Source organism: Phocoena sinus, chromosome 1 (assembly GCF_008692025.1).
Source record: "Phocoena sinus isolate mPhoSin1 chromosome 1, mPhoSin1.pri, whole genome shotgun sequence".
NCBI lineage: Eukaryota > Metazoa > Chordata > Mammalia > Artiodactyla > Phocoenidae > Phocoena > Phocoena sinus.
In genome coordinates, this window is record NC_045763.1 from 164,355,941 (window position 1) to 164,378,490 (window position 22,550).

General features: G+C 40.8%; 1 protein-coding gene across 2 annotated transcripts in view; it reads left to right on the plus strand.

Annotated features, from left to right (window-relative positions):
• Positions 1-22,550, plus strand: part of TP53BP2 (tumor protein p53 binding protein 2) — an 80,595-nt gene that overhangs the window by 47,516 nt on the left and 10,529 nt on the right. For both annotated transcript variants that reach the window (XM_032605867.1, XM_032605875.1), the window contains 10 exons: positions 9,434-9,535; positions 11,474-11,648; positions 12,422-12,603; positions 12,964-13,128; positions 13,511-13,739; positions 15,119-15,232; positions 15,547-15,695; positions 16,462-16,927; positions 18,272-19,047; positions 22,170-22,307. In XM_032605867.1, coding sequence (XP_032461758.1) covers positions 9,434-9,535; positions 11,474-11,648; positions 12,422-12,603; positions 12,964-13,128; positions 13,511-13,739; positions 15,119-15,232; positions 15,547-15,695; positions 16,462-16,927; positions 18,272-19,047; positions 22,170-22,307 — 2,496 coding nt within the window. The remainder of the gene's footprint in view (positions 1-9,433; positions 9,536-11,473; positions 11,649-12,421; positions 12,604-12,963; positions 13,129-13,510; positions 13,740-15,118; positions 15,233-15,546; positions 15,696-16,461; positions 16,928-18,271; positions 19,048-22,169; positions 22,308-22,550) is intronic.

Here is a 22,550-nt window from a genome sequence, read left to right on the forward strand (position 1 = left end):
CAAATTAGTTATATTTTCTAGAATCTAGGATAAATGGAGCCATCCAGTATGTACTCTTTTTGTCTGAATTTACTCAGGATAATTATTTTAAGATTAATCCATTTTGCTGTGTGTATCAATAGTTGATTCCTTTTTATTGCTGAGAGATACTTCATTGTCTGGTTACACCACTCCTTATCCATTCATCTGTTGATGGACATTTGGGTTGTTTCCAGTTACTCCATATCAAGCTGCAATGAATATTTGGGTACACATCTTTGTATGGACATATACTTTTATTTCTTTTGGGTGAATACTTAGGAGTGGAATGGTTGGGTCATTTGGTAGATGTATGTTAACTTTTTTTTTTTTTAACATCTTTTTTTAACTGAGTACAGTTGCTTTACAGTGGTGTGTTGTATGTTAACTTTTAAAAAGCTGCCAGAGTGTTTTCCAAAGTGATTGTTTTATTTTACATTCCCCACCACAGAGTTCTACTTTTTCCACATCCTTGCCAACATTTGGTATGGTCATTCCTTTTCATTTTGGCTGTCTAATAGGTGTGTAGTGGTATTACATTGTGGTTTTAATTTGTATTTCTCTAATGGCTAATGATGTTGGGCATCTATCGTGTGCTTATTTGCCATTTGTGTATTGTCTTTGGTGAAGTATTTGTTCACCTCTTTTGCTTAATTTTTTCTTTATTGGGTTGTTTACTTTCTTATTACTGAGTTTAAGGCTTCTTTATATATTCCGGATCCAAGTTTTTTATTACATAGATGATTTGCAAATATTTTTCCCAGTCTATGACTTGTTCTTAATTTTAATACAGTATAATTGATCAGTTTAGAAGTTTTGTAGTTTTAGATTTTACATCTAAGTTTATGATCCATTTTGCAGTAACATTTGCATATGGTGTGAGAGTTAAAGTTCATTTTGTTTTTCGTATATGGATAGCAGTTGTACAAGCAGTATTTGTTGAACACACTAAACTTTCTCCACTCAATTGCCTTTTTTTCTAAAATCAATTACCCCATGTATGTGTGGGTCTATTTTTGTACTCTCTATCCTGCACAATCTATCTGTTTATCTATCATGATGTCAGTAACACACTGTGTTGGTTACTGAAACATGGTAAGTCTTGAAGTCAGGTAGTGTATGTTTTCAACTTCATTCTTTACAGAGTTTTGGCTATTGTATGTCCTTTGCACTTCCATATGGAATTTTAGAATTTGGTTGTCAATTTATACAAAAAAAGCCTGTTGGGATTTTGGTTGGGATTCTGTTGACTCTGTAAGTCAGTTTGGAAAGAATTGCTGTCTTGACAATATTGAGCTTTTCGGTTCATGAGCACCGCTTCGCCATTTATTTAAGTCTTCTCTCTCTCAGCCATGTTTTGAAGTTTTCAGTGTGCACATCTGGCACGTCTTCCATTAAATTTATTCCTAAGTGCTTCATGTTTTTTATGCTATTGCTAATGGTCTTAAAAATATTTTCTTCAGTTTCTGGTTGTGGCTAATATATAGAAATATAATTGATTTTGGCATATTGATGTTTTATCCTGCATTCTTGCTAAATAAATTATTCTGGTAGCTTTTTTGTAGATTCCATAGGATTTTCTTCATAGATGATTGTGTTCTTTGTGTAAAGACAGAAAAGAAACTTTTTTTTTTTACATCTTTATTGGAGTATAATTGCTTTACAATGGTGTGTTGGTTTCTGCTTTATAACAAAGTGAATCAGTTATACATATACATATGTTCCCATATCTCTACCCTCTTGCGTCTCCCTCCCTCCCACCCTCCCTATCCCACTCCTCTAGGTGGTCACAAAGCACCCAGCTGATCTCCCTGTGCTATAATGCTGCTTCCCACTAGCTATCTATTTTACATTTGGTAGTGTATATATGTCCATGCCACTTTCTCACTTTGTCCCAGCTTACCCTTCCCCCTCCCCATATCCTCAAGTTCATTCTCTAGTAGGTCTGTGTCTTTATTCCTGTCTTACCCCTAGGATCTTTATGATATTTTTTTTCTTAAATTCCATATATATGTGTTAGCATATGGTATTTGTCTTTCTCTTTCTGACTTGCTTCATTCTGTATGACAGACTCTAGGTCCATCCACCTCATAACAAATAGCTCAACTTCATTTCTTTTTATGGCTGAGTAATATTCTATTGTATATATGTGCCGCATCTTCTTTATCCATTCATCCGATGATGGACACTTAGGTTGCTTCCATGTCCTGGCTATTGTAAATAGAGCTGCAATGAACATTGTGGTACATGACTCTTTTTGAATTTTGGTTTTCTCAGGGTATATGCCCAGTATTGGGATTGCTGGGTCGTATGGTAGTTCTATTTGTAGTTTTTTAAGGAACCTCCATACAGTTCTCCATAGTGGCTGTACCAATTCACACTCCCACCAGCAGTGCAAGAGGGTTCCCTTTTCTCCACACCCTCTCCAGCATTTATTGTTTCCAGATTTTTTGATGATGGCCATTCTGACCGGTGTGAGATGATATCTCATTGTAGTTTTGATTTGCATTTCTCTAATGATTAATGACGTTGAGCATTCTTTCATGTGTTTGTTGGCAGTCTGTATATCTTCTTTGGAGAAATGTCTATTTCGGTCTTCTGCCCATTTTTGGATTGGGTTGTTTGTTTTTCTGTTACTGAGCTGCATGAGCTGCTTGTAAATTCTGGAGATTAATCCATTGTCAGTTGCTTCATTTGCAAATATTTTCTCCCATTCTGAAGGTTGTCTTTTGGTCTTGTTTATGACCTTGCTGTGCAAAAGCTTTTAAGTTTTATTAGGTCCCATTTGTTTATTTTTGTTTTTCTTTCCATTTCTCTAGGAGGTGGGTCAAAAAGGATCTTGCTGTGATTTATGTCATAGAGTGTTCTGCCTATGTTTTCCTCTAAGAGTTTGATAGTTTCTGACCTTACATTTAGGTCTTTAATCCATTTTGAGCTAATTTTTATATATGGTGTTAGGGAGTGATCTAATCTCATACTTTCACATGTACCTGTCCAGTTTTCCCAGCACCACTTATTGAAGAGGCTGTCCTTTCTCCACTGTACATTCCTGCCTCCTTTATCAAAGATAAGGTGACATATGTGCCTGAGTTTATCTCTGGGCTTTCTATCCTGTTCCATTGATCTATCTTTCTGTTTTCGTGCCAGTACCATACTGTCTTGATTAATGTAGCTTTGTAGTATAGTGTGAAGTCAGGGAGCCTGATTCTTCCAGCTCCGTTTTTCATTCACAAGATTGCTTTGGCTATTCGGGGTCTTTTGTGTTTCCATACAAATTGTGACATTTTTTGTTCTAGTTCTGTGAAAAATGCTAGTGGTAGTTTGATAGGGATTGCATTGAATCTGTACATTGCTTTGAGTAGTAGAGTCATTTTCACAATGTTGATTCTTCCAATCCAAGAACATGGTATATCTCTCCATCTATTTGTATCATCTTTAATTTCTTTCATCAGTGTCTTAAAATTTTCTGCATACAGGTCTTTTGTCTCCTTAGGTAGGTTTATTCCTAGATATTTTATTCTTTTTGTTGCAGTGGTAAATGGGAGTGTTTTGTTGATTTCACTTTCAGATTTTTCATAGTTAGTGTATAGGAATGCCAGAGATTTGTGTGCATTAATTTTGTATCCTGCTACTTTACCAAATTCATTGGTTAGCTCTACTACTTTTCTGGTAGCATCTTTAGGATTCTCTATGTATAGTATCATGTCATCTGCAAACAGTGACAGCTTTACTTCTTTTCATATTTGTATTATTTTATTTCCTTTTCTTTGATTGCTGGCTAAAACTTCCAAAACTATGTTGAATAAGAGTGGTGACAGTGGTCAGCCTTGTCTTGTTCCTGATCTTAGTGGAAATGGTTTCAGTTTTTCACCATTGAGGACAATGTTGGCTGTGGGTTTGTCATGTATGCCCTTTATTATGTTGAAGAAAGTTCCCTCTATGTCTACTTTCTGGAGGGTTTTTATCATAAATGGGTGTTGAATTTTGTTGAAAGCTTTCTCTGCATCTATTGAGATGATCATACGCTTTTTCTCCTTCAATTTGTTAATATGGTGTATCACATTGACTGATTTGCATATATTGAAGAATCCTTGCATTCCTGGAATAAACCCCACTTGATCATGGTGTATGATCCTTTTAATGTGCTGTTGGATTCTGTTTGCTAGTATTTTGTTGAGGATTTTTGCATCTGTGTTCATCAGTGATATTGGCCTGTAGTTTTCTTTCTTTGTGACATCCTTGTCTGGTTTTGGTATCAAGGTGATGGTGGCCTCGTGGAATGACTTTGGGAGTGTTCCTCCCTCTGCTATATTTTGGATGAGTTTGAGAAGGATAGGTGTTATCTCTTCTGTAAATGTGTGATAGAATTCGCCTGTGAAGCCATCTGGTCCTGGGCTTTTGTTTGTTGGAAGATTTTTAATCACAGTTTCAATTTCAGTGCTTGTGATTGGTCTGTTCATATTTTCTATTTCTTCCTGATTCAGTCTTGGCAGGTTGTGCATTTCTAAGAATTTGTCCATTTCTTCCAGGTTGTCCATTTCATTGGCATAGAGTTGCTTGTACTCATCTCTCATTATCCTTTGTATTTCTGCATTGTCAGTTGTTACTTCTCCATTTTCATTTCTAATTCTATTGATTTGAGTCTTCTCCCTTTTTTTCTTGATGAGTCTGGCTAATGATTTATCAATTTTGTTTATCTTGTCAAAGATCCAGCTTTTAGTTATATTGATCTTTGCTATCGTTTCCTTCATTTCTTTATCATTTACTTCTGATGTGATCTTTATGATTTCTTTCCTTCTGCTAACTTTGGGGTTTTTTTGTTCTTCTTCCTCTAATTGCTTTAGGTTCAAGGTTAGGTTGTCTATTTGAGATGTTTCCTGTTTCTTAAGGTAGGATTGTATTGCTATAAACTTCCCTCTTAGAACTGCTTTTGCTGCATCCCATAGGTTTTGGGTCATCGTGTCTCCATTGTCATTTGTTTCTAGGTATTTTTTGATTTCCTCTTTGATTTCTTCAGTGATCACTTCGTTATTAAGTAGTGTATTGTTTAGCCTCCATATGTTTGTATTTTTTACAGATCTTTTCCTGTAATTGATATCTAGTCTCATAGCGTTGTGGTCGGAAAAGATACTTGATACAATTTCAATTTTCTTAAATTTACCAAGGCTTGATTTGTGATCCAAGATATGATCTGTCCTGGAGAATATTCCATGAGCAGTTGAGAAAAATGTGTATTCTATTTTTTTTGGATGGAATGTCCTATAAATATCAATTAAGCCCATCTTGTTTAATGTATCATTTAAAGCTTGTGTTTCCTTATTTATTTTCATTTTGGATGATCTGTCCATTGGTGAAAGTGGGGTGTTAAAGTCCCCTACTATGATTGTGTTACTGTCGATTTCCCCTTTTATGGCTGTTAGTATTTGCCTTATGTATTGAGGTGCTCCTATGTTGGGTGCATAAATATTTACAATTGTTATATCTTCTTCTTGGATCGATCCCTTGATCATTATGTAGTGTCCATCTTTGTCTCTTCTAACAGTCTTTATTTTAAAGTCTATTTTGTCTGATATGAGGATTGCTACTCCAGCTTTCTTTTGGTTTCCATTTGCATGGAATATCTTTTTCCATTCCCTCACTTTCAGTCTGTATGTGTCTCTAGGTCTGAAGTGGGTCTCTTGTAGACAGCATATATATGGGTCTTGTTTTTGTATCCATTCAGCCAGTCTGTGTCTTTTGGTGGGAGCATTTAATCCATTTACATTTAAGGTAATTATCGATATGTATGTTCCTATTCCCATTTTCTTAATTGTTTTGGGTTTGTTATTATAGGTCTTTTTCTTCTCTTGTGTTTCTTGCCTAGAGAAGATCCTTTAGCATTTGTTGTAAAGCTGGTTTGGTGGTGCTGAACTCTCTCAGCTTTTGCTTCTCTGTAAGGTTTTAATTTCTCCATCAAATCTGAATGAGATCCTTGCTGGGTAGAGTAATCTTGGTTGCAGTCCCTTCTGGCTTGCGGAGTTTCTGCTGAAAGATCAGCTGTTAACCTTATGGGAATTCCGTTGTGTGTTATTTGTTGTTTTTCCCTTGCTGCTTTTAATATGTTTTCTTTGTATTTAATTTTTGACAGTTTGATTAATATGTGTCTTGGCGTGTTTCTCCTTGGATTTATCCTGTATGGGACTCTCTGCACTTCCTGGGCTTGATTGACTATTTCCTTTCCCATATTAGGGAAGTTTTCAACTATAATCTCTTCAAAAATTTTCTCAGTCCCTTTCTTTTTCTCTTCTTCTTCTGGAACCCCTGTAATTCGAATGTTGGTGCGTTTAATGTTGTCCCAGAGGTCTGTGAGACCGTCCTCAGTTCTTTTCATTCTTTTTTCTTTATTCTGCTCTGCAGTAGTTATTTCCACTATTTTATCTTCCAGGTCACTTATCCGTTCTTCTGCCTCAACTATTCTGCTACTGATCCCATCTAGAGTATTTTTAATTTCATTTATTGTGTTGTTCATCGTTGCTTGTTTCATCTTTAGTTCTTCTAGGTCCTTGTGAAATGTTTCTTGCATTTTCTCTATTTCCAAGATTTTGGATCATCTTTACTGTCATTATTCTGAAATCTTTTTCAGGTAGACTGCCTATTTCCTCTTCATTTGTTAAGTCTGGTGGGTTTTTATCTTGCTCCGTCATCTGCTGTGTGTGTTTTTCTGTCTTCTCATTTTGCTTATCTTACTATGTTTGGGGTCTCCTTTTTGCAGGCTGCAGGTTTCGTAGTTCCCATTGTTTTTGATGTCTGTCCCCAGTGGCTAAGGTTGGTTCAGTGGGTTGTGTAGGCTTCCTGGTGGAGGGGACTAGTGCCTGTGTTCTGGTGGATGAGGCTGGATCTTGTCTTTCTGGTGGGCAGGTCCACGTCTGGTGGTGTGTTTTGGGGTGTCTGTGGACTTATTATGATTTTAGGCAGCCTCTCTGCTAATGGGTGAGGTTGTGTTCCTGTCTTGGTAGTTGTTTGGCATAGGGTGTCCAGCACTGTTGCTTGCTGGTCGTTGAGTGAAGCTGGGTGCTGGTGTTGAGATGGAGATCTCTGGGAGATTTTCCCCGTTTGATATTCTGTGGTGCTGGGAGGTCTCTTGTGGAACAGTGTCCTGAAGTTGGCTCTCCCACCTCAGAGGCACAGCACTGGCTCCTGCCTGCAGCACCTAGAGCCTTTCATCCACATGGCTCAGAATAAAAGGGAGAAAAAGTAGAAAGAAAGAAAGAAAGAAGCTAAAAGAAAATAAAGTAAGGTAAAATAAAATAAAGTTATTAAAATAAAAAAATAATTATTAAGAACAATTAAAACAAAAAACGGACGGATAGAATCCTAGGACAAATGGTGAAAGCAGAGCTATACAGACAAAATCTCACACAGAAGCATACATATACACATTCACAAAAAGAGGAAAAGGGGAAAAATAATAAATCTTGCTCTCAAAGTCCACCTCCTCAATTTGAGATGATTCGTTGTCTATTCAGGTGTTCCACAGATGCAGGATACATCAAGTTGATTGTGGAGATTTAATCCACTGCTCCTGAGGCTGCTGGGAGAGATTTCCCTTTCTCTTCTTTGTTCTCACAGCTCCCGGGGCTCTGCTTTGGATTTGGCCCCTCCTCTGCGTGTAGGTCGCCGGAGGGCGTGTGTTCTTCGCTCAGACAGGACGAGGTTAAAGGAGCTGCTGATTCCGGGGCTCCAGCTCACTCAGGCCAAGGGGAGGGAGGGGCACGGAGTGTAGGGCGAGCCTGCGGCGGCAGAGGCGGCGTGACGTTGCGGTAGAGGCCGGAGTGACGTTGCACCAGCCTGAGACGCGCTGTGCGTTCTCCCGGGAAAGTTGTTCCTGGATCGCGGGACCCTGGCAGTGGCGGGCGGCACAAGCTCCCTGGACGGGAGGTGTGGATAGTGACCTGTGCTCGCACACAGGCTTCTCGGTGGCGGCAGCAGCAGCCTTAGCGTCTCATGCCTGTCTCTGGGGTGCGCGACGTTAGCCGCGGCTCATGCCCGTCTCAGGAGCTTCTTTAAGCAGCGCTCTTAATCCCCTCTTCTCGAGCACCAGGAAACAAAGAGGGAAGAAAAAGTCTCTTGACTCTTCGGCAGGTCCAGACTTTTTCTCAGACTCCCTCCCAGCTAGCCGTGGTGCACTAACCCCTTCAGGCCCGAAGCCTGAGCCTCAGCTCCCAGCCCCACCCGCTCCGGCGGGTGAGCAGACAAGCCTCTCGGGCTGGTGAGTGCCTTTAGGCCCTGATCCTCTGTGCCGGAATCTCCCCGCTCTGCCCTCCGCACCCCTGTTGCCCTGCTCTCCTCCGCGGCTCCAAAACTTCCCCCTCCGCCACCCGCAGTCTCCGCCCACGAAGGGGCTTCTAGTGTGTGGAAACCTTTCCTCCTTCACAGCTCCTTCCCACTGGTGCAGGTCCCGTCCCTATCCTTTTGTCTCTGTTTATATTTTCTTTTGCCCTACCCAGGTACGTGGGGACTTTCTTGCCTTTTGGGAGGTCTGAGGTCTTCTGCCAGCGTTCAGTAGGTGTTCTGTAGGAGTTGTTCCACATGTAGATGTATTTCTGATGTATCTGATGCTGTTGGTATCTTGTAATGAATCACATAGAAGCAATTCTCCTTTCAGGTGAAGCTGCAGAAAAATGACTGAATAATGGCTGTTCCTTCATTATCTCCTTTTTCTACTTTTCCTCTTTTTCTGCTAGTGTTGGAGGGTCTCCTGCAGAGTCTGAGGGAGGCTGTGGCTCACCACAGGGGCAAGGACACTGGCAACAAAAGTTCGGGGGAGTACTCCTTGGCGTGAGCCCTCCCACAGTCCGCCATTAGCCCCATCCAAGAAACGTTTTTGTTTTCAATCTGGGCACAGTTTATTTCTACTTTTTTGTTCTGTGGCACTGGTTAAACCTCTTAGGGCCATGTCCAATGGATGTTTAGAGAGTGGACATCTTGCTTTGTCCCTGGTGACCCAATGTATCTTGAATTTTTAAAATTCTAGTGTCATAGTTTTAAAGGGTGTTTTGATGACTGTATTCTAGGTTTGCTGCCAGTGTCCCAGTATCATGTTTAATATGGTCAAACACTGCCTTCCTAATTTAAATTAACTATAGAACAAGGTAATTCCAAGTTGTTCCATCTGTGTTACTGACTATTGAAACTAGTTAATTTAAATTTACAGCTTAGAAGAGTGTTGGTCTGTATGTTAGTATGTTTTATATGTTAATAAATCAGTGTGGGGTATTAATATAAAAGTTAATGGTTTCTTTAATATTATGGAAGAAAAATGGCTAAATAATTTTGTCATGATTGGTTCAGATGATGCTTATAAATGGGCCTTTGAGGGAGGAATCTCTGTGATCATTTTATACTAAGTTGGATTGTTCGCATTTTTCTTTGGTAGGTTAATAGTCCTAGGATGGACCTGACACTTGCTGAACTTCAGGAAATGGCATCTCGCCAGCAACAACAGATTGAGGCCCAGCAACAAATGCTGGCCACTAAGGTAATACCGTGTTTTCAAAGACCTAACAGGCCACTCCTGTTAATGTGTGTGTAAAGCCGTTTACGTTCCATTCACTAGTAAACCAGTTACCTCATGGATACGTGTTGATACCATCAACCCGAAAGGTACCTGCTTTCTTCTCTTCACTGCAGCATTTTATAGAAACCTTAAATCATCCAGTTGTTCCAGATCTTCCTGACCGCCATTCTGATCAGAGTTAACCACGCTATGTTGAGTATCAGTAAAACAGGAACAGCGGAAAGAACCTTTCAGCTTTGCTTGTAGGCACAACTCTGGGCTAACCTTCTCCTGAATCATTACTACAGCAAGAGGAGCTTACTGCTCATGCAAACCCAGCTGCTGCTTGGCACTGGTAACAGGCTGCTTGCCTTTATCTGGGGACATTCTTCACCCACCACCTAATTCTCATCCTGTCCTTGGACAAAGAAAACACGGGAAGCCTCTCCATTTCTATCTAAACCAGTCTCCCTGCTGCTGCTTCTGCCAGCCATGGGCTTCTAGTCTAAGCCAGATATTGTCAGACTTTGTCTGTAAAGGGCTGGGATATTTTAGGCTTTGCAAGCTGTGCTGTCTCAGCTCTGCAGTTGTAGCAGGAAAGCAGCCATAGGCGAACGTGTATGGCAGTGTGCCGAGAAGACTTTACTTACAACACGGATAGCAAGCTGGATTTCGCCTGCAGGTCTGCCAGCCCCTGGTCTAAATACCCAGTGTCTGCCGCCGACCAGTCTTTGAGGGACCTTAAGTTCACTTGGGGTGAACAACTTGAGGGTTTGAGTAGCAAGGTCCCCAGCAGGGCTTTGAAGTGATGGCCAGGGATTCTTTAAGGTGGTTCTCAACATGCGCGGTGGCTTTCCCTGGAATACTTCCTAGGGTTCCGATGCATCCTTTCTACTTCTGATGCCAGACACCAGCTTTTTCAAAATCATGTGTATCATTGCTTCTCAAACTTTAATACGAATACAGATCACCTAAGGATCTTGTTAAAAATGCATATTTTGATTCAGTAGGTGTGGGTTGGAGTCTGACATTTTGCATTTCTAACAAGGTCCCATGTGATGCTGACGCAGCATTCCTTGAGTTGCAAGCACATGAATTCAAAGAAAAAGGTTGATTGTTAACAGAATAACTCTCTACCCTCAGGGTCTTATTTTGAAACTATTTCTGTGTTATTTGTATGTTTTAGCCGTATTAATCTGTGAAGTTTACCCTTGATTATAAATTGTGTGGCTATATTACTCAGTTAAAAATTTTAATATAATAGAAAGAAAATTGTAAGTTGCATTATTGCAGTTTTCTAAAGGCACTAAGTAGTTCTTTAGCTCTTTTCTAAGTGTATTGAGTGTGTACTAACTGTGTACAATACTGTTGACAGAGATTTACATTTCACGTTGCATTTAATCCTCACTGTAGCCCTAGGAGGACTAGTGATCATCTCATTTTATAGGTGAAGAGACAGACTTGTGGATTTGGTGAAATTATGTAATTTGCCCAAAGTCTCATAGCTAATAAATGGCAGAGCTTGGGTTTGAATCCAAATTGGACTTCGAAGTGTATCATTTAATAGCTTTCTTTTACTGCCTCCCCCTCTACATGAGCTCCTTCTTAAAATTATAGCCGCAGCTCATGAAAACTAGTTCAAGGATCACTGCTTGCTTGCTGCACAAGGACCACTTGGATAAAAATACTGGTTCCTGGATCTTACCCCCTAAGAGGTAGATTCTAGGCTTGGGCCCGGGAGAGTCTGTTTTTCACAAACTCCCCAGGTGGTTCTCATAGCAGTGTGTAGGACAGATGGTGAGACCAGAGCAACGCCACCGGTGTACCTCAGCCTGGGCACCTCAGGGTGTGGTTAGATTAATTGTGGGTTAGTGCTCTGCTGTTTAAAACGACATGTCTGATGATGGCTTATATCTTCAGGAGCAGCGCTTAAAGTTTTTGAAACAGCAAGATCAGCGTCAGCAGCAACAAGCTGCTGAACGGGAAAAGCTTAAGAGGCTCAAAGAAATAGCTGAGAATCAGGAAGCTAAGCTGAAAAAAGTGAGAGCACTTAAAGGCCACGTGGAACAGAAGAGGCTAAGCAACGGGAAACTTGGTGAGTTGCTCCCATTTGGTTTACCTCAGTGCTAAATGCTACAGTGTTAAACTGTTTGGGTGTAAGGAAACGCATTGGTATAAGAAAACACGTTGGTGTAGGAAGTTTATGTGAATTTGCAGTAAGTAAGAAGAATAAGATGAGACTCTGTATGTAGATCAACTTCAAAGGATTTTTTTGGAAAAGTATAATTCACTGCAGTTTTGATGCTGCTGCTTCCCCCTGAATTGAATTCAGCTGTTGAATGTTTTAGACAAGGTTTCCAGGTTCCCTTTGGAAAACATAGTAGTAGTAGTAGTTTCCACCCCCCCCATTTAGTTATTTACTTATTTGGTTGCACCAGGTCTTAGTTGCAGCAGGCGGGCTCCTTAGTTGCGACTCCAGGGCTCCATTGTTGTGGCATGTGAACTCTTAGTTGCGGCATGCATGTGGGATCTAGTTCCCTGACCAAGGATGGAACCCAGGCCCCCTGCATTGAAGTCCTCTTTCTTCTCTCTAATTTTTGACTGAAAATTTGATGAAGGTAAGGATTTTTATGCATATAATGGCTCCATCTATTACAATACCATTTTAATTAAAATTTTAGTGATTTGATTTAGAGATGTCTGTTTGATTTAGAGGTGCTTATAAAGGAATAGGTTGATTCTAGGACATTCCTGAAAATTTTCTCTACTTTTTATGAGAAAGTTTATGGTACATCCTGGTTGCCCGGAAAGCAGTCCAATTCTCATTTTTCTTTTCAACTACTGTTGCTTTTCTCGTTCTTACTTTAGTGGAGGAAATTGAACAGATGAATAGTTTGTTCCAGCAAAAGCAGAGGGAGCTCGTTCTGGCTGTGTCAAAAGTAGAGGAACTTACAAGACAGCTAGAGATGCTCAAGAATGGCAGGATTGATGGTCACCATGACAACCAGTCCGCGGTGGCTGAGCTTGATCGGCTGTACAAGGAGCTGCAGGTAAACTGTGGCCGCCTGTGACATTCAGTGGCACATCCTCTCTAGGACGACAGCATTGTCCACATAAGCGGCAGGAAGTCCTGGATTTCGGCCTCTTTTCCTTAAAGCGGGGAGGCGGGGAGGAAGACCTAAACCCCGCAGAATCCAGAATAAACTTTATAGTACCTCAGACAGGAAATCTGAGGTATTCCTTATGACCACAGCTGGTGGTCCAACACGTAATTTTAAACCGTGAGATGAGAAGTGTGGGGGGACCTTACATTTTTAGAAATTGTATAATAGCGAACCATGTGATTATCTGTTTTGAGAAAATTTTCTTCCTACTCCTTGGCTACCTTTTATTCCCTTAATTTTGTTCAGTTAAGAAACAAACTGAACCAGGAGCAGAATGCCAAGCTGCAGCAACAGAGGGAGTGCTTGAATAAGCGCAATTCAGAAGTGGCGGTCATGGACAAGCGTGTTAATGAGCTCAGGGACCGGCTGTGGAAGAAGAAGGCGGCCCTGCAGCAGAAAGAGAACCTTCCAGTAAGTGTGCTGTTGGCAGGGGGCGGGAGGAGGGGACGATGACCATCCCAGCGAGGTCAGTACTTGCAGCAGCATCTTCAGAATCATGGCTCGGTGCGTCCTCCGGAAAGGGACGAGACCTGTGACTTCTTGAAAGAGAATCCACTGTTCTTATACTTTTAATACTATCACCTACGTAGCTCTGCTCTTGTTTCTAATTCTTGTAATAAAGTGTGGGTGAGAGTTCACCATGGGGTGTTTTTGTTTGGGGATATCTCTTGTAGATTTGATGGCTAGATCCTGAAAGTGCCGATTTTTAACAAAATTATGAACACGTCACGGGCTTTTCCGAGTCACATCCAGCCTGACTTGCAATACTAAAGGCTCTGTGCTTTCTCCTAAGGTTTCGTCTGATGGACACCTGCCCCAGCCGGGGGCGTCGGGGCCGAGTCGAGTGGCTGCGGTCGGTCCCTATATCCAGTCGTCAACTATGCCCCGGATTCCCTCGAGGCCTGAACTTCTGGTGAAGCCAGCCCTGCCCGATGGGCCTGGGGCTACGCAGGCTTCCGAGGGGTCCATGAAAGTCCAGACACTGCCCAACATGAGATCTGGGGCCGCTTCACAAGTGAAAGGTAAAACCAGGCATTTGCAAGTCCTTCCAGAGCTTAGTTGCTCCCGTGCTCACTATGATTTTCCCCCAAGCTTGAGTTATTTGTTTGTTTGTTTTTTGTATTCCTTTCTTTCATTCGTGCTTCACAGCAAGTCTTTTCTTTTTTTTTTAATTTAGATTTTTTTTTTTCCTCCAAGTTTGAGTTTAAAAAGATGTCTTCCTATCCCTTGTTCATGTGGCAATTCTCAGAATCTCCTTGTGTTCTTTGGGGTTAAGAAATGATAATTTTCTTAACCCTAAGTACTGTAGGGTTCTGTTCAGGAAATGAAATAAAACATGAGGTTTTTAAAAACCTGGAAATGGTTTTGAATTCCTTCTCGTTAATAAGGAAATTTTGATCTGATGTAATAACTTGAGAACTTTCCTCGTGGTATAAAAACTCCAGATATGTCAGTGGTGTCGTCTCCACAGAATGCGAGACAGTAGGTCCATTCTGCTGACGATTGGTGTTTGCTATTCGTATATGTTTCTGTGTGAGAATTTGCCAGATGATAATTTTTAGAATAAAGGTAAACATATTGGGAGATAAAAGTGAAAGTAACAGAGGCTCGTTGTGTTAGTGGTCTTTGCGTTCTGTGTGTAGTCCTCAGATACTTGGCCGGGGGCGGGGGGCAGGTGCAAGCCAGACTTTTATAATAGGAGGAAAAAATGAAGGGAGAGTTGGAGGAAAAGCAGGGCAAAAAACATCCTTTAATGAACTTACTAAACTCACCCCTGGAGAAAAAAAAATAGAATCGTCACCACTGTCACGTGTAAATAGTAGCTAACTTTAAAATTATTTATTATTTTGGATTAATTGCCACTGTGAAGCAGTAGTGCTGCATGGTCTGGGTTTTATTGTAGAAAGAGTTAGTTTTGTTTTTTTAAGGAAAAATAAAAGCTATGGCTTTGAAACTTAAATACCAGTGTCGAAAAAACCTGAATACTCTGATTTACCCAAGACTGTGGTCAGAGTCACGGGCTGAAAGTCCGTGCTTTTGCTTTTGTCGTGTGTGCATCACTTGTGGTGGTTGTGTAAGACACACCAGAGAGCCCTTGGTCTGCTAGATTGGAAGTCATTTTCTGGGTGGGATGGTGATGTTTTCTTACCTGGTGAGGAGTAATGCGTCCTTGCTGCTTCAAACGGACTTTCTGTTGATGGTGATTAATTTATTTGAGTCAGCAGGGGCACTCTTAAATCACAGGTATAAAATCTGATGTTTTCTAAGTAAGTTTACTGGGGTTTTTGTGAGTCTGAGATTTAAACCCATTTTTAGAGATTTAACTTCTTAGCAGCAAAGTGAACCATTTAAACATCTCCTTAGAATGCCAGGTTATTGCAGTTGCTTTTCTGTGTTCTAGGCTCTAAAATCCATCTGCTTGGCCCTGATTGGACTCCTCCGAATGCAGATCTTTTCTCGAGCCAACAAGCCTCTGCTTCTGTGTCCAAAAGCTCTGGAAATGCTCCAGACCAAGGTGAGGTTTACTTGTGCTGTTCCTGAATATTCTGTTTTGGGCATCTAAAGGTTCTGTGTATCCTTTTTTAGATAGCTTATTTTCTAGTGTGTTAAGACCAGGGACTGTGTTTATTTCCAGAACAGCTTCATTTAGCCAGGGAATTAAGGTACTAGCATTGTAGTGTTGGGTTATCCTTTAATCAACTTAATTTAAGAATAGAAGAGCATTTAGTGGGTATACGTTTGAGGAGAGAGAAACATGTGCGAATAAGAAATTTTATTACAAGCAGTTTGGTTATCAGCGTGATTCTTTTCTTCCCCTGTCTTCTTCAGCTGATGATGGGGAGGTTCCGCTGAGGGAGAAGGAGAAGAAAGTGCGTCCCTTTTCAATGTTTGACACCGTGGACCAGTCTGCTGCCCCACCTGCCTTTGGTACCCTCAGGAAGAACCAGAGCAGTGAAGATATCTTGCGGGATGCTCAGGTACTTGAGAGTATCCCAGTTTTAAGATTTAATGGTAATTCTATATACATTTTTTTTTTTTTTTAGAAGAGAGAAAGTATTATGTAAGGGAGAGAAAAAAAATCTATCTGGAAGATTAGAAAATACAATAGCATTCTGTTATTTTAAATTCTGTTGCTTGAGTATATTTATGGTCTCACATCGTACTGGCACATGCCTAACATGCTTGCTTCCGGGTCATATTTTGTACGATTCTCTAGAAAAACACTAGTGCATTGAAGAACACTGTATTTGTGCTGCTCGGTTACCTTGTTTCTTCAAAATTTGGAGCTTAGGTTACGTCAAGCAATCTGATGATGAATCTTCCATAACTGTTAGGATCCCAACCTTTGATAAGCAGTCTATGGCTGCATGCTCCAAGTTAGGAGATTTTTTTAACCACGTGGCCCAGATTGCGTGAAGTTCCGCTGAACGAGAATGGTTTTCAGTTATTGGTGCCACCCGTGAATATGTAAGATGGCAGTTAAAAGTTTTCAAGTGGCTACTTATAGTTGCCCAAATAGGAAGGGGCAATGCGGAGGAAATCGTACGGGGCAGGATTTGTATTGCATTACTGAAGTGCCTTTTACGTGTGATTTAGTTCAGAGATTTCAGAGTTTTTAATGATTTTTAAATGTAGAGCTAGTCTTTTCAGTCTGTATTTAACATTTGTGAAGTTTAGGGTGTCTGGAACATCCTGTGTACCCAGTTACGCAGTATTTTAATCGGCTGTTGTGTGTGTTCACAGGCTGCAAATAAGAATGTAGCTAAGGTACCACCTCCTGTTCCATCAAAACCAAAACAGATTAATTTGCCTTATTTTGGACAAACTAATCAGTCGCCCTCAGACATTAAGCCAGATGGAAACCCTCAGCAGTTGTCAGCGGCTGTCGCATCCGTGGGAAACAAACCCAAACCAGCAGGGCAGCAGCAGAGGGTCCTGCTGGCTGCCAGCATGCCTTCAGTTGGCCAAGCAGACCAGACCCTTCCTCCAGGTTCTAAGCAAGAAAGTCCCCCTGCTGCTGCCGTCCGGCCCTTCACGCCTCAGCCTTCCAAGGACACCCTCCTTCCGCCCTTCAGGAAACCCCAGACCGTGGCTGCCAGCTCCATATACTCCATGTATACCCAGCACCAGGCTCCCGGCAAAAACTTCCAGCAGGCCGTGCAGAGCGCGTTGACCAAGTCCCATTCCCGAGGGCCCCACTTTCCGAGCGGTAAGATTCTTGGTCTCATCTTCACCTGCGTGGATGTGTTTCCATCCTACACCAGAGATGCCATCGATCAGTAAACAGCACAGTGACGTGTACCTCTTTTGACTGATGCTTTTGTCCTAAGAGATTTGTTTCATTATGGCTTCTGTTCTTCATGGGGAGTTTAAAAGAGTTTGTGCTAAATGTCAGCTACTGTAGTAGCTGAAGATGGTAGGTGAATAAAATGAAATAAATATGAAAATTGATGCATAAAACCTATAGCGATGACATAGCCTTCTGTGTTGAATTTCCTGTGTGCGTTTGTTTCCCGCTCACGGACGAGCTCCTTGGTGAGTGGGGAAAAGTGCCTGCGGGGGATCGCTGCACAGAGGGATGTGTCTTCACTCTAGGTCTGACCAGGTGTTCTTGGTGCCTAGAGGTTTAGACAACTGCCTCTGTATATGTATTTTTTTTTTTTAACGTTCTCTACTATATTTTAAGTTGTTCTAATGAGGACACAGTTACTAGTTAAATATAAAACACGAAAAGATTACTTTGTGTTCAACATACATAATTTGGTAACTTGTTGGGTTCTTTCTAAGAGTCATTAGTTTATGTGACTGGAATAAAATTCACTGTGTTTTAATGGAATGAAAATGGCTTTCTAGTTATGAAATAAGCACGTAATTGTGGCCCAGAATGTCATGAAAGTAATTACACAGCAGAGAATTAGTATATATGCTACATCTTACTCTTTTTCATGAGTCTGGTGAAAACTGCTAATATAATAATTCGGGAATTAGATAATGATGATGTAATCAGAATGTTTACGGAGAATAGTTTTGGTAAATAGAAGTGGTTATTAATAATTTTGTAAGCCAAATGATTTGTCACATTGATTTCCTTTTGAAAATTGTGAATAGTGCATGTTTAGTTTTAATCTGGACATGTGAAAGGATCTAAAGAATCTAAATTCTTTTCACATTTTGACATTTTATTTTAATTAAAAATTTTTTTTTTTTACATTTTGACATTTTAAATTTGGATACTATGGTCTGTGATTTCTTACAATTATAATTGACAACATTTTCTTTCACATTGGTACATAAAATAATGGTACCTCTTTACAATCAGTGAGGGTTTTATTTTTTTGTTTTTTTTTTCAGTGAGGGTTTTGATTCTGTAATAAGTTTATTATGCAATGATGGAAACCTTGCTTTGTCATTTGTTATTTTTAAAAATTAGTTGTATTGAAGGGTATTATGTAATAACTGAAATTAAAAGAGGCTTTAATTGTTAGCTATGTCTGTTATTTGCTAGTTTTGTTTAATTAATACTAATCAGGGCTTTTTTTCCATTTCCAATTAGTTTATGGCAAGCCTGTGATTGCTACTGCCCAGAACCCACAGCAGCTCCCAGAGAACATTTATTCCAATACCCAGGGCAAACCTGGCAGCCCGGAACCTGAAACAGAGCCCATTTCTTCAGTTCAGGAGACCCATGAAAACGAAAGAATTCCTAGGCCACTGAGCCCAACCAAATTACTGCCTTTCTTATCGAATCCTTACCGAAACCAGAGCGACGCTGACCTAGAAGCCCTGCGAAAGAAACTGTCGAACGCACCACGGCCACTAAAGAAACGCAGCTCTATTACAGAGCCAGAGGGTCCTAATGGGCCGAATATTCAGAAACTTCTGTATCAGAGGACCACCATCGCCGCCATGGAGACCATCTCCGTCCCGGCACACGCATCCAAGTCCGCTTCTGGGACTGCCAGCCCGGAAAGCCCGATGGAGACCCAGAATCCATATTTGCACGTGGAGCCAGAGAAGGAGGCGCTCCCTCTGGCCCCTGAACCGGTATCCCCGGGGGAAGCAGGGAGCGCCAGTACAGAGAGCAGTGACCTGCCCGCTCCTTCTCCGGGCCTTGAGTATGAGCCTGAAGGAGTCCCAGACAGCAGTCCAAGTTTCCAGAACAACGTGGAAGAGCCAAACCCAGAGGCTCCCCCTCTGCTTGAAGTGTACCTCGAAGAGTACCCCCCCTACCCACCCCCGCCGTACCCATCTGGGGAGCCAGAAGGCCCAGGAGAAGACCCTGTGAGCCTGCGTCCGCCTGAGATCACTGGGCAGGTTTCTCTGCCTCCTGTAAGTACTGTGGTGTCTTGTGGTCACTGCAGAAACCTTTTGTCTCGTCACAGCTTTCTAGGTGGCTCGTTGTCCCTACTCAGTGAAACATCAGTGAGTACTTACAGCCGGCCATTCACCAAAGATGGTCTGTGTTTAAACTGCCTGTTGTAGCAAATGTGTTCTACAGCTTGCCCTTTATTTTACAGTTCCCTTGGCACAGAGTGGATCTTATGTTATCAAAACGCAATATATTCAGCATCACAAACATTTTAATTTGGGGGGAAGAACCCCTTTCTTCATGAAGGAAGCAAAGTTTTGCTCTTATACCTATAAACACCATGTTTGCTGTTTCTTCTCTAGCTGGTGTCACATATTATGGAAGGCAACACTCGGAATGAAAAGACCTGGATTTGGAACTTGCGATCACTAGTTTAGCTCTGTGAAATCGGGCAGATGGTTTAACTTCTCTCATTGGTGATATCACTCTTTCAGACTTTTCTTTGTCTAGCAGTGAAATTTATTTTCAATGTCATATTTAGGTGGAACCTCAAACTTCCAATGCTGATAAAATTGGAAGGGTTCTGGATGAAATGGGGGCTGGGGGAGGTAACGGAGCAGAGAGTGGGGTGGACCCTCTAGCCTCTTCCTCTGCTTCAGCCTGGTTTGAAGTCTCTGGGTATCATGGCGATCCCTCAGGTTTCCTTGTGCTCTGACATTAAGTTATTCTATTTCAGTACTTGTAATTGGTCCGTTCATATTTTCTGTTTCTTCCTGGTTCAGTCTTGGAAGATTGTACCTTTCTAAGAATTGGTCCATTTCTTCTAGTGTGGACGGTCATTTTATTGGCATGTAGTTGCCTGTAGTAGTCTCTTATGGTCCTTTGTATATCTGTGGTGTCGGTTGTAACTTCTCCTTTTTCATTTCTAATTTTGTTGATTTGGGCCCTCTCCCTTTTTTTCTTGACGAGTCTGGCTAAAGGTGTATCAATTTTATCTTTCCAAAGAGCCAGCTTTTAGTTTCATTGATCTTTTCTCTTGTTTTCTTCGTCTCTAGTTCATTTATTTCTGCTCTGATCTTTATGATTTCTTTTCTTCTGCTAACTTTGGGTTTTGTTTGTTTTTCCTTCTCTAGTTGCTTTAGATATAAGGTTAGGTTGAGGTTTTTCTTGTTTCCTGAGGTAAGTTTGTATCACTGTAAACTTTCCTCTTAGAACTGTTTTTGCCGCATCCCATAGGTTTTGGATGACACTAAGTTATTCTAAAGCTTTGTATGTTTTGACTTGGGCGTGTCTTCTGCACTCCTTCCAAATGTTAAGCTTTTCTTTGGAAGTTTATTTTGTCACTTTGAAATAGGTGAGAGAAGATCAGAATCCCAAAATGTCTTCAAAGTTGGTTTTTTCAGCCTTTAGTTTGAAGTCATTTTGTTTCAGTAGGATGCCAAACTATGAATTTTTAAAACCTGGGCAAAAGCACCATAGCATATTATAAGGGTTTTTTTTAAAGTGCTTTATATGTTTGATCCCTTATTACATCTTTTAGATGTGGTAGAAGTCAAAGATAATGATTATCCAAAGTTGCCTCAACTACTAGTTTACAGTCGACATTTGTTTAAAAATTCTATATGGTAGGGCTTCCCTGGTGCGCAGTGGTTGAGAGTCTGCCTGCCGATGCAGGGGACACGGGTTCGTGCCCCGGTCTGGGAAGATCCCACATGCCGTGGAGCGGCTAGGCCCGTGAGCCATGGCCGCTGAGCCTGCGCGTCCGGAGCCTGTGCTCCGCAGCGGGAGAGGCCACAGCAGTGAGAGGCCCGCATACCACCAAAAAAAAAAAAAAAAAAAAAATTCTATATGGTAAACATTGAATTCTAGTGAAAAAAGTTTTAAAATAGAGGTTAACACTTTTTTAACAATTCTGTGCTGCTCCGTCCTGAGGTGTGGTTCTCTTTGAGTTAAACTTGTGAGATTCTGTTATTCTCTTCCTGGGAAGGTGATCTATAAACTTTTTCCTTCTTGGTTCAAGTGAAATAGAAGCCACTATCTCGTGCTGTTGTTTGAAAGTGGGTATGATTGTACTGTTTGTGAGTTGTATTATCTCAGCCATGTAATATTTACTCTTGTTTTCTTTTTTTCAAGAGACAGAAACATTTTAGCCATTGTACATTTATGAAATATATTCATTGCTACTTAACGTTTTTCAAAACTCAGTCGTTTTCCACACCTGAAATAAAATAAAGAGAAGTATGTGCAGCATATCATACCCTAGGAAATGTTTCCACTCTGTTGGCTGTGTTCAAGAAGCCTGTCTTATAGGATGTTAGATCTAGTGTTAACGTTTGCCTTAGTTTTTTAAGCCTGATGTATTAAAATGTAGAAAAGATGGTTAATTTACCCATGTGTCTTGGAGTACAGTTAAATTTCTAAATATAAAATAGTGATAGCATTTTAAGACTTGTAGGATTCCTCCCTGGTATGTCTAAGACAGACTAATAATCTTTATTTTTTACTTTCATAATATGCTCCACTCCCCTTCCCCCAGGAGGCATTATGTTGGATATGGTTAAAAGGAGGGGCTTTGAAGAAGCCAGATTCCTTGGATTTGAATTCCAGCTCTGATGTTTACTGGCTGTGTGCCTCAACTTCCTTATCTGTAAAATGGGATAATAGGGTTTTCAAGAGGAATAAATGAATAATCATTCAATAAATGTCAGCTCTCGCAATTCTCAGTTTGTGCTCTTGTCCAGTTTATTAATGTGGGGTTAGCGCTACTGTATTAGGTAATTAAAGACCAATCTTGGCTAATTTTGATCCTTGACAGAGAACCAGCCTGCTTCCTACTGCAGATTATACTCTTAGCGCGTGTTACCCAAATGTAGTTTTCACTAGGCTTTAAAGAGTTAGGTTCTTCCCACTTAGTTACGTGGGTTTATTCATTAAGCGCTAAATATATGTATATATATATATATATATATATATATATATATATATATATATAAATAAATATATATATGTGTATGTATACGTATGTATGTATTTTCAAAGTTCCTTTTACTATCTCAGCTGAGATATTATTCCTCCCTTTTTGTTGTTTTTCGGTCTCTTGCTTAGACCAGGATCCTTAACCTTCCGTGCATTTCTTTTGCAGGGCAAAAGGACAAACTTGCGTAAAACTGGTTCAGAACGGATTGCCCATGGAATGAGGGTGAAATTCAACCCCCTTGCTTTACTTCTAGATTCCTCTTTGGAGGGAGAATTTGACCTCGTACAGAGAATTATATATGAGGTACGATTGAATTAGTACGTTTCTTATATGCCGCCTTGTATTTTGTTTTAAAGCTCTAATCAGAAGGCTACTGTAGGGAAAGTGTACTTTTGCATTGTTTCCTCTTTTGGGAGGTGGGGTTGTTGAGAGGAACTCTTGAGCATGCTCCAAAACCAGCTTCTCTGTTTTAAAGGTGTGGCTGTAACACTTTCAATAAATAGTGCGGAAGTTCAGTTATTCACTGGGGGTACTTTCCTTAGGGAC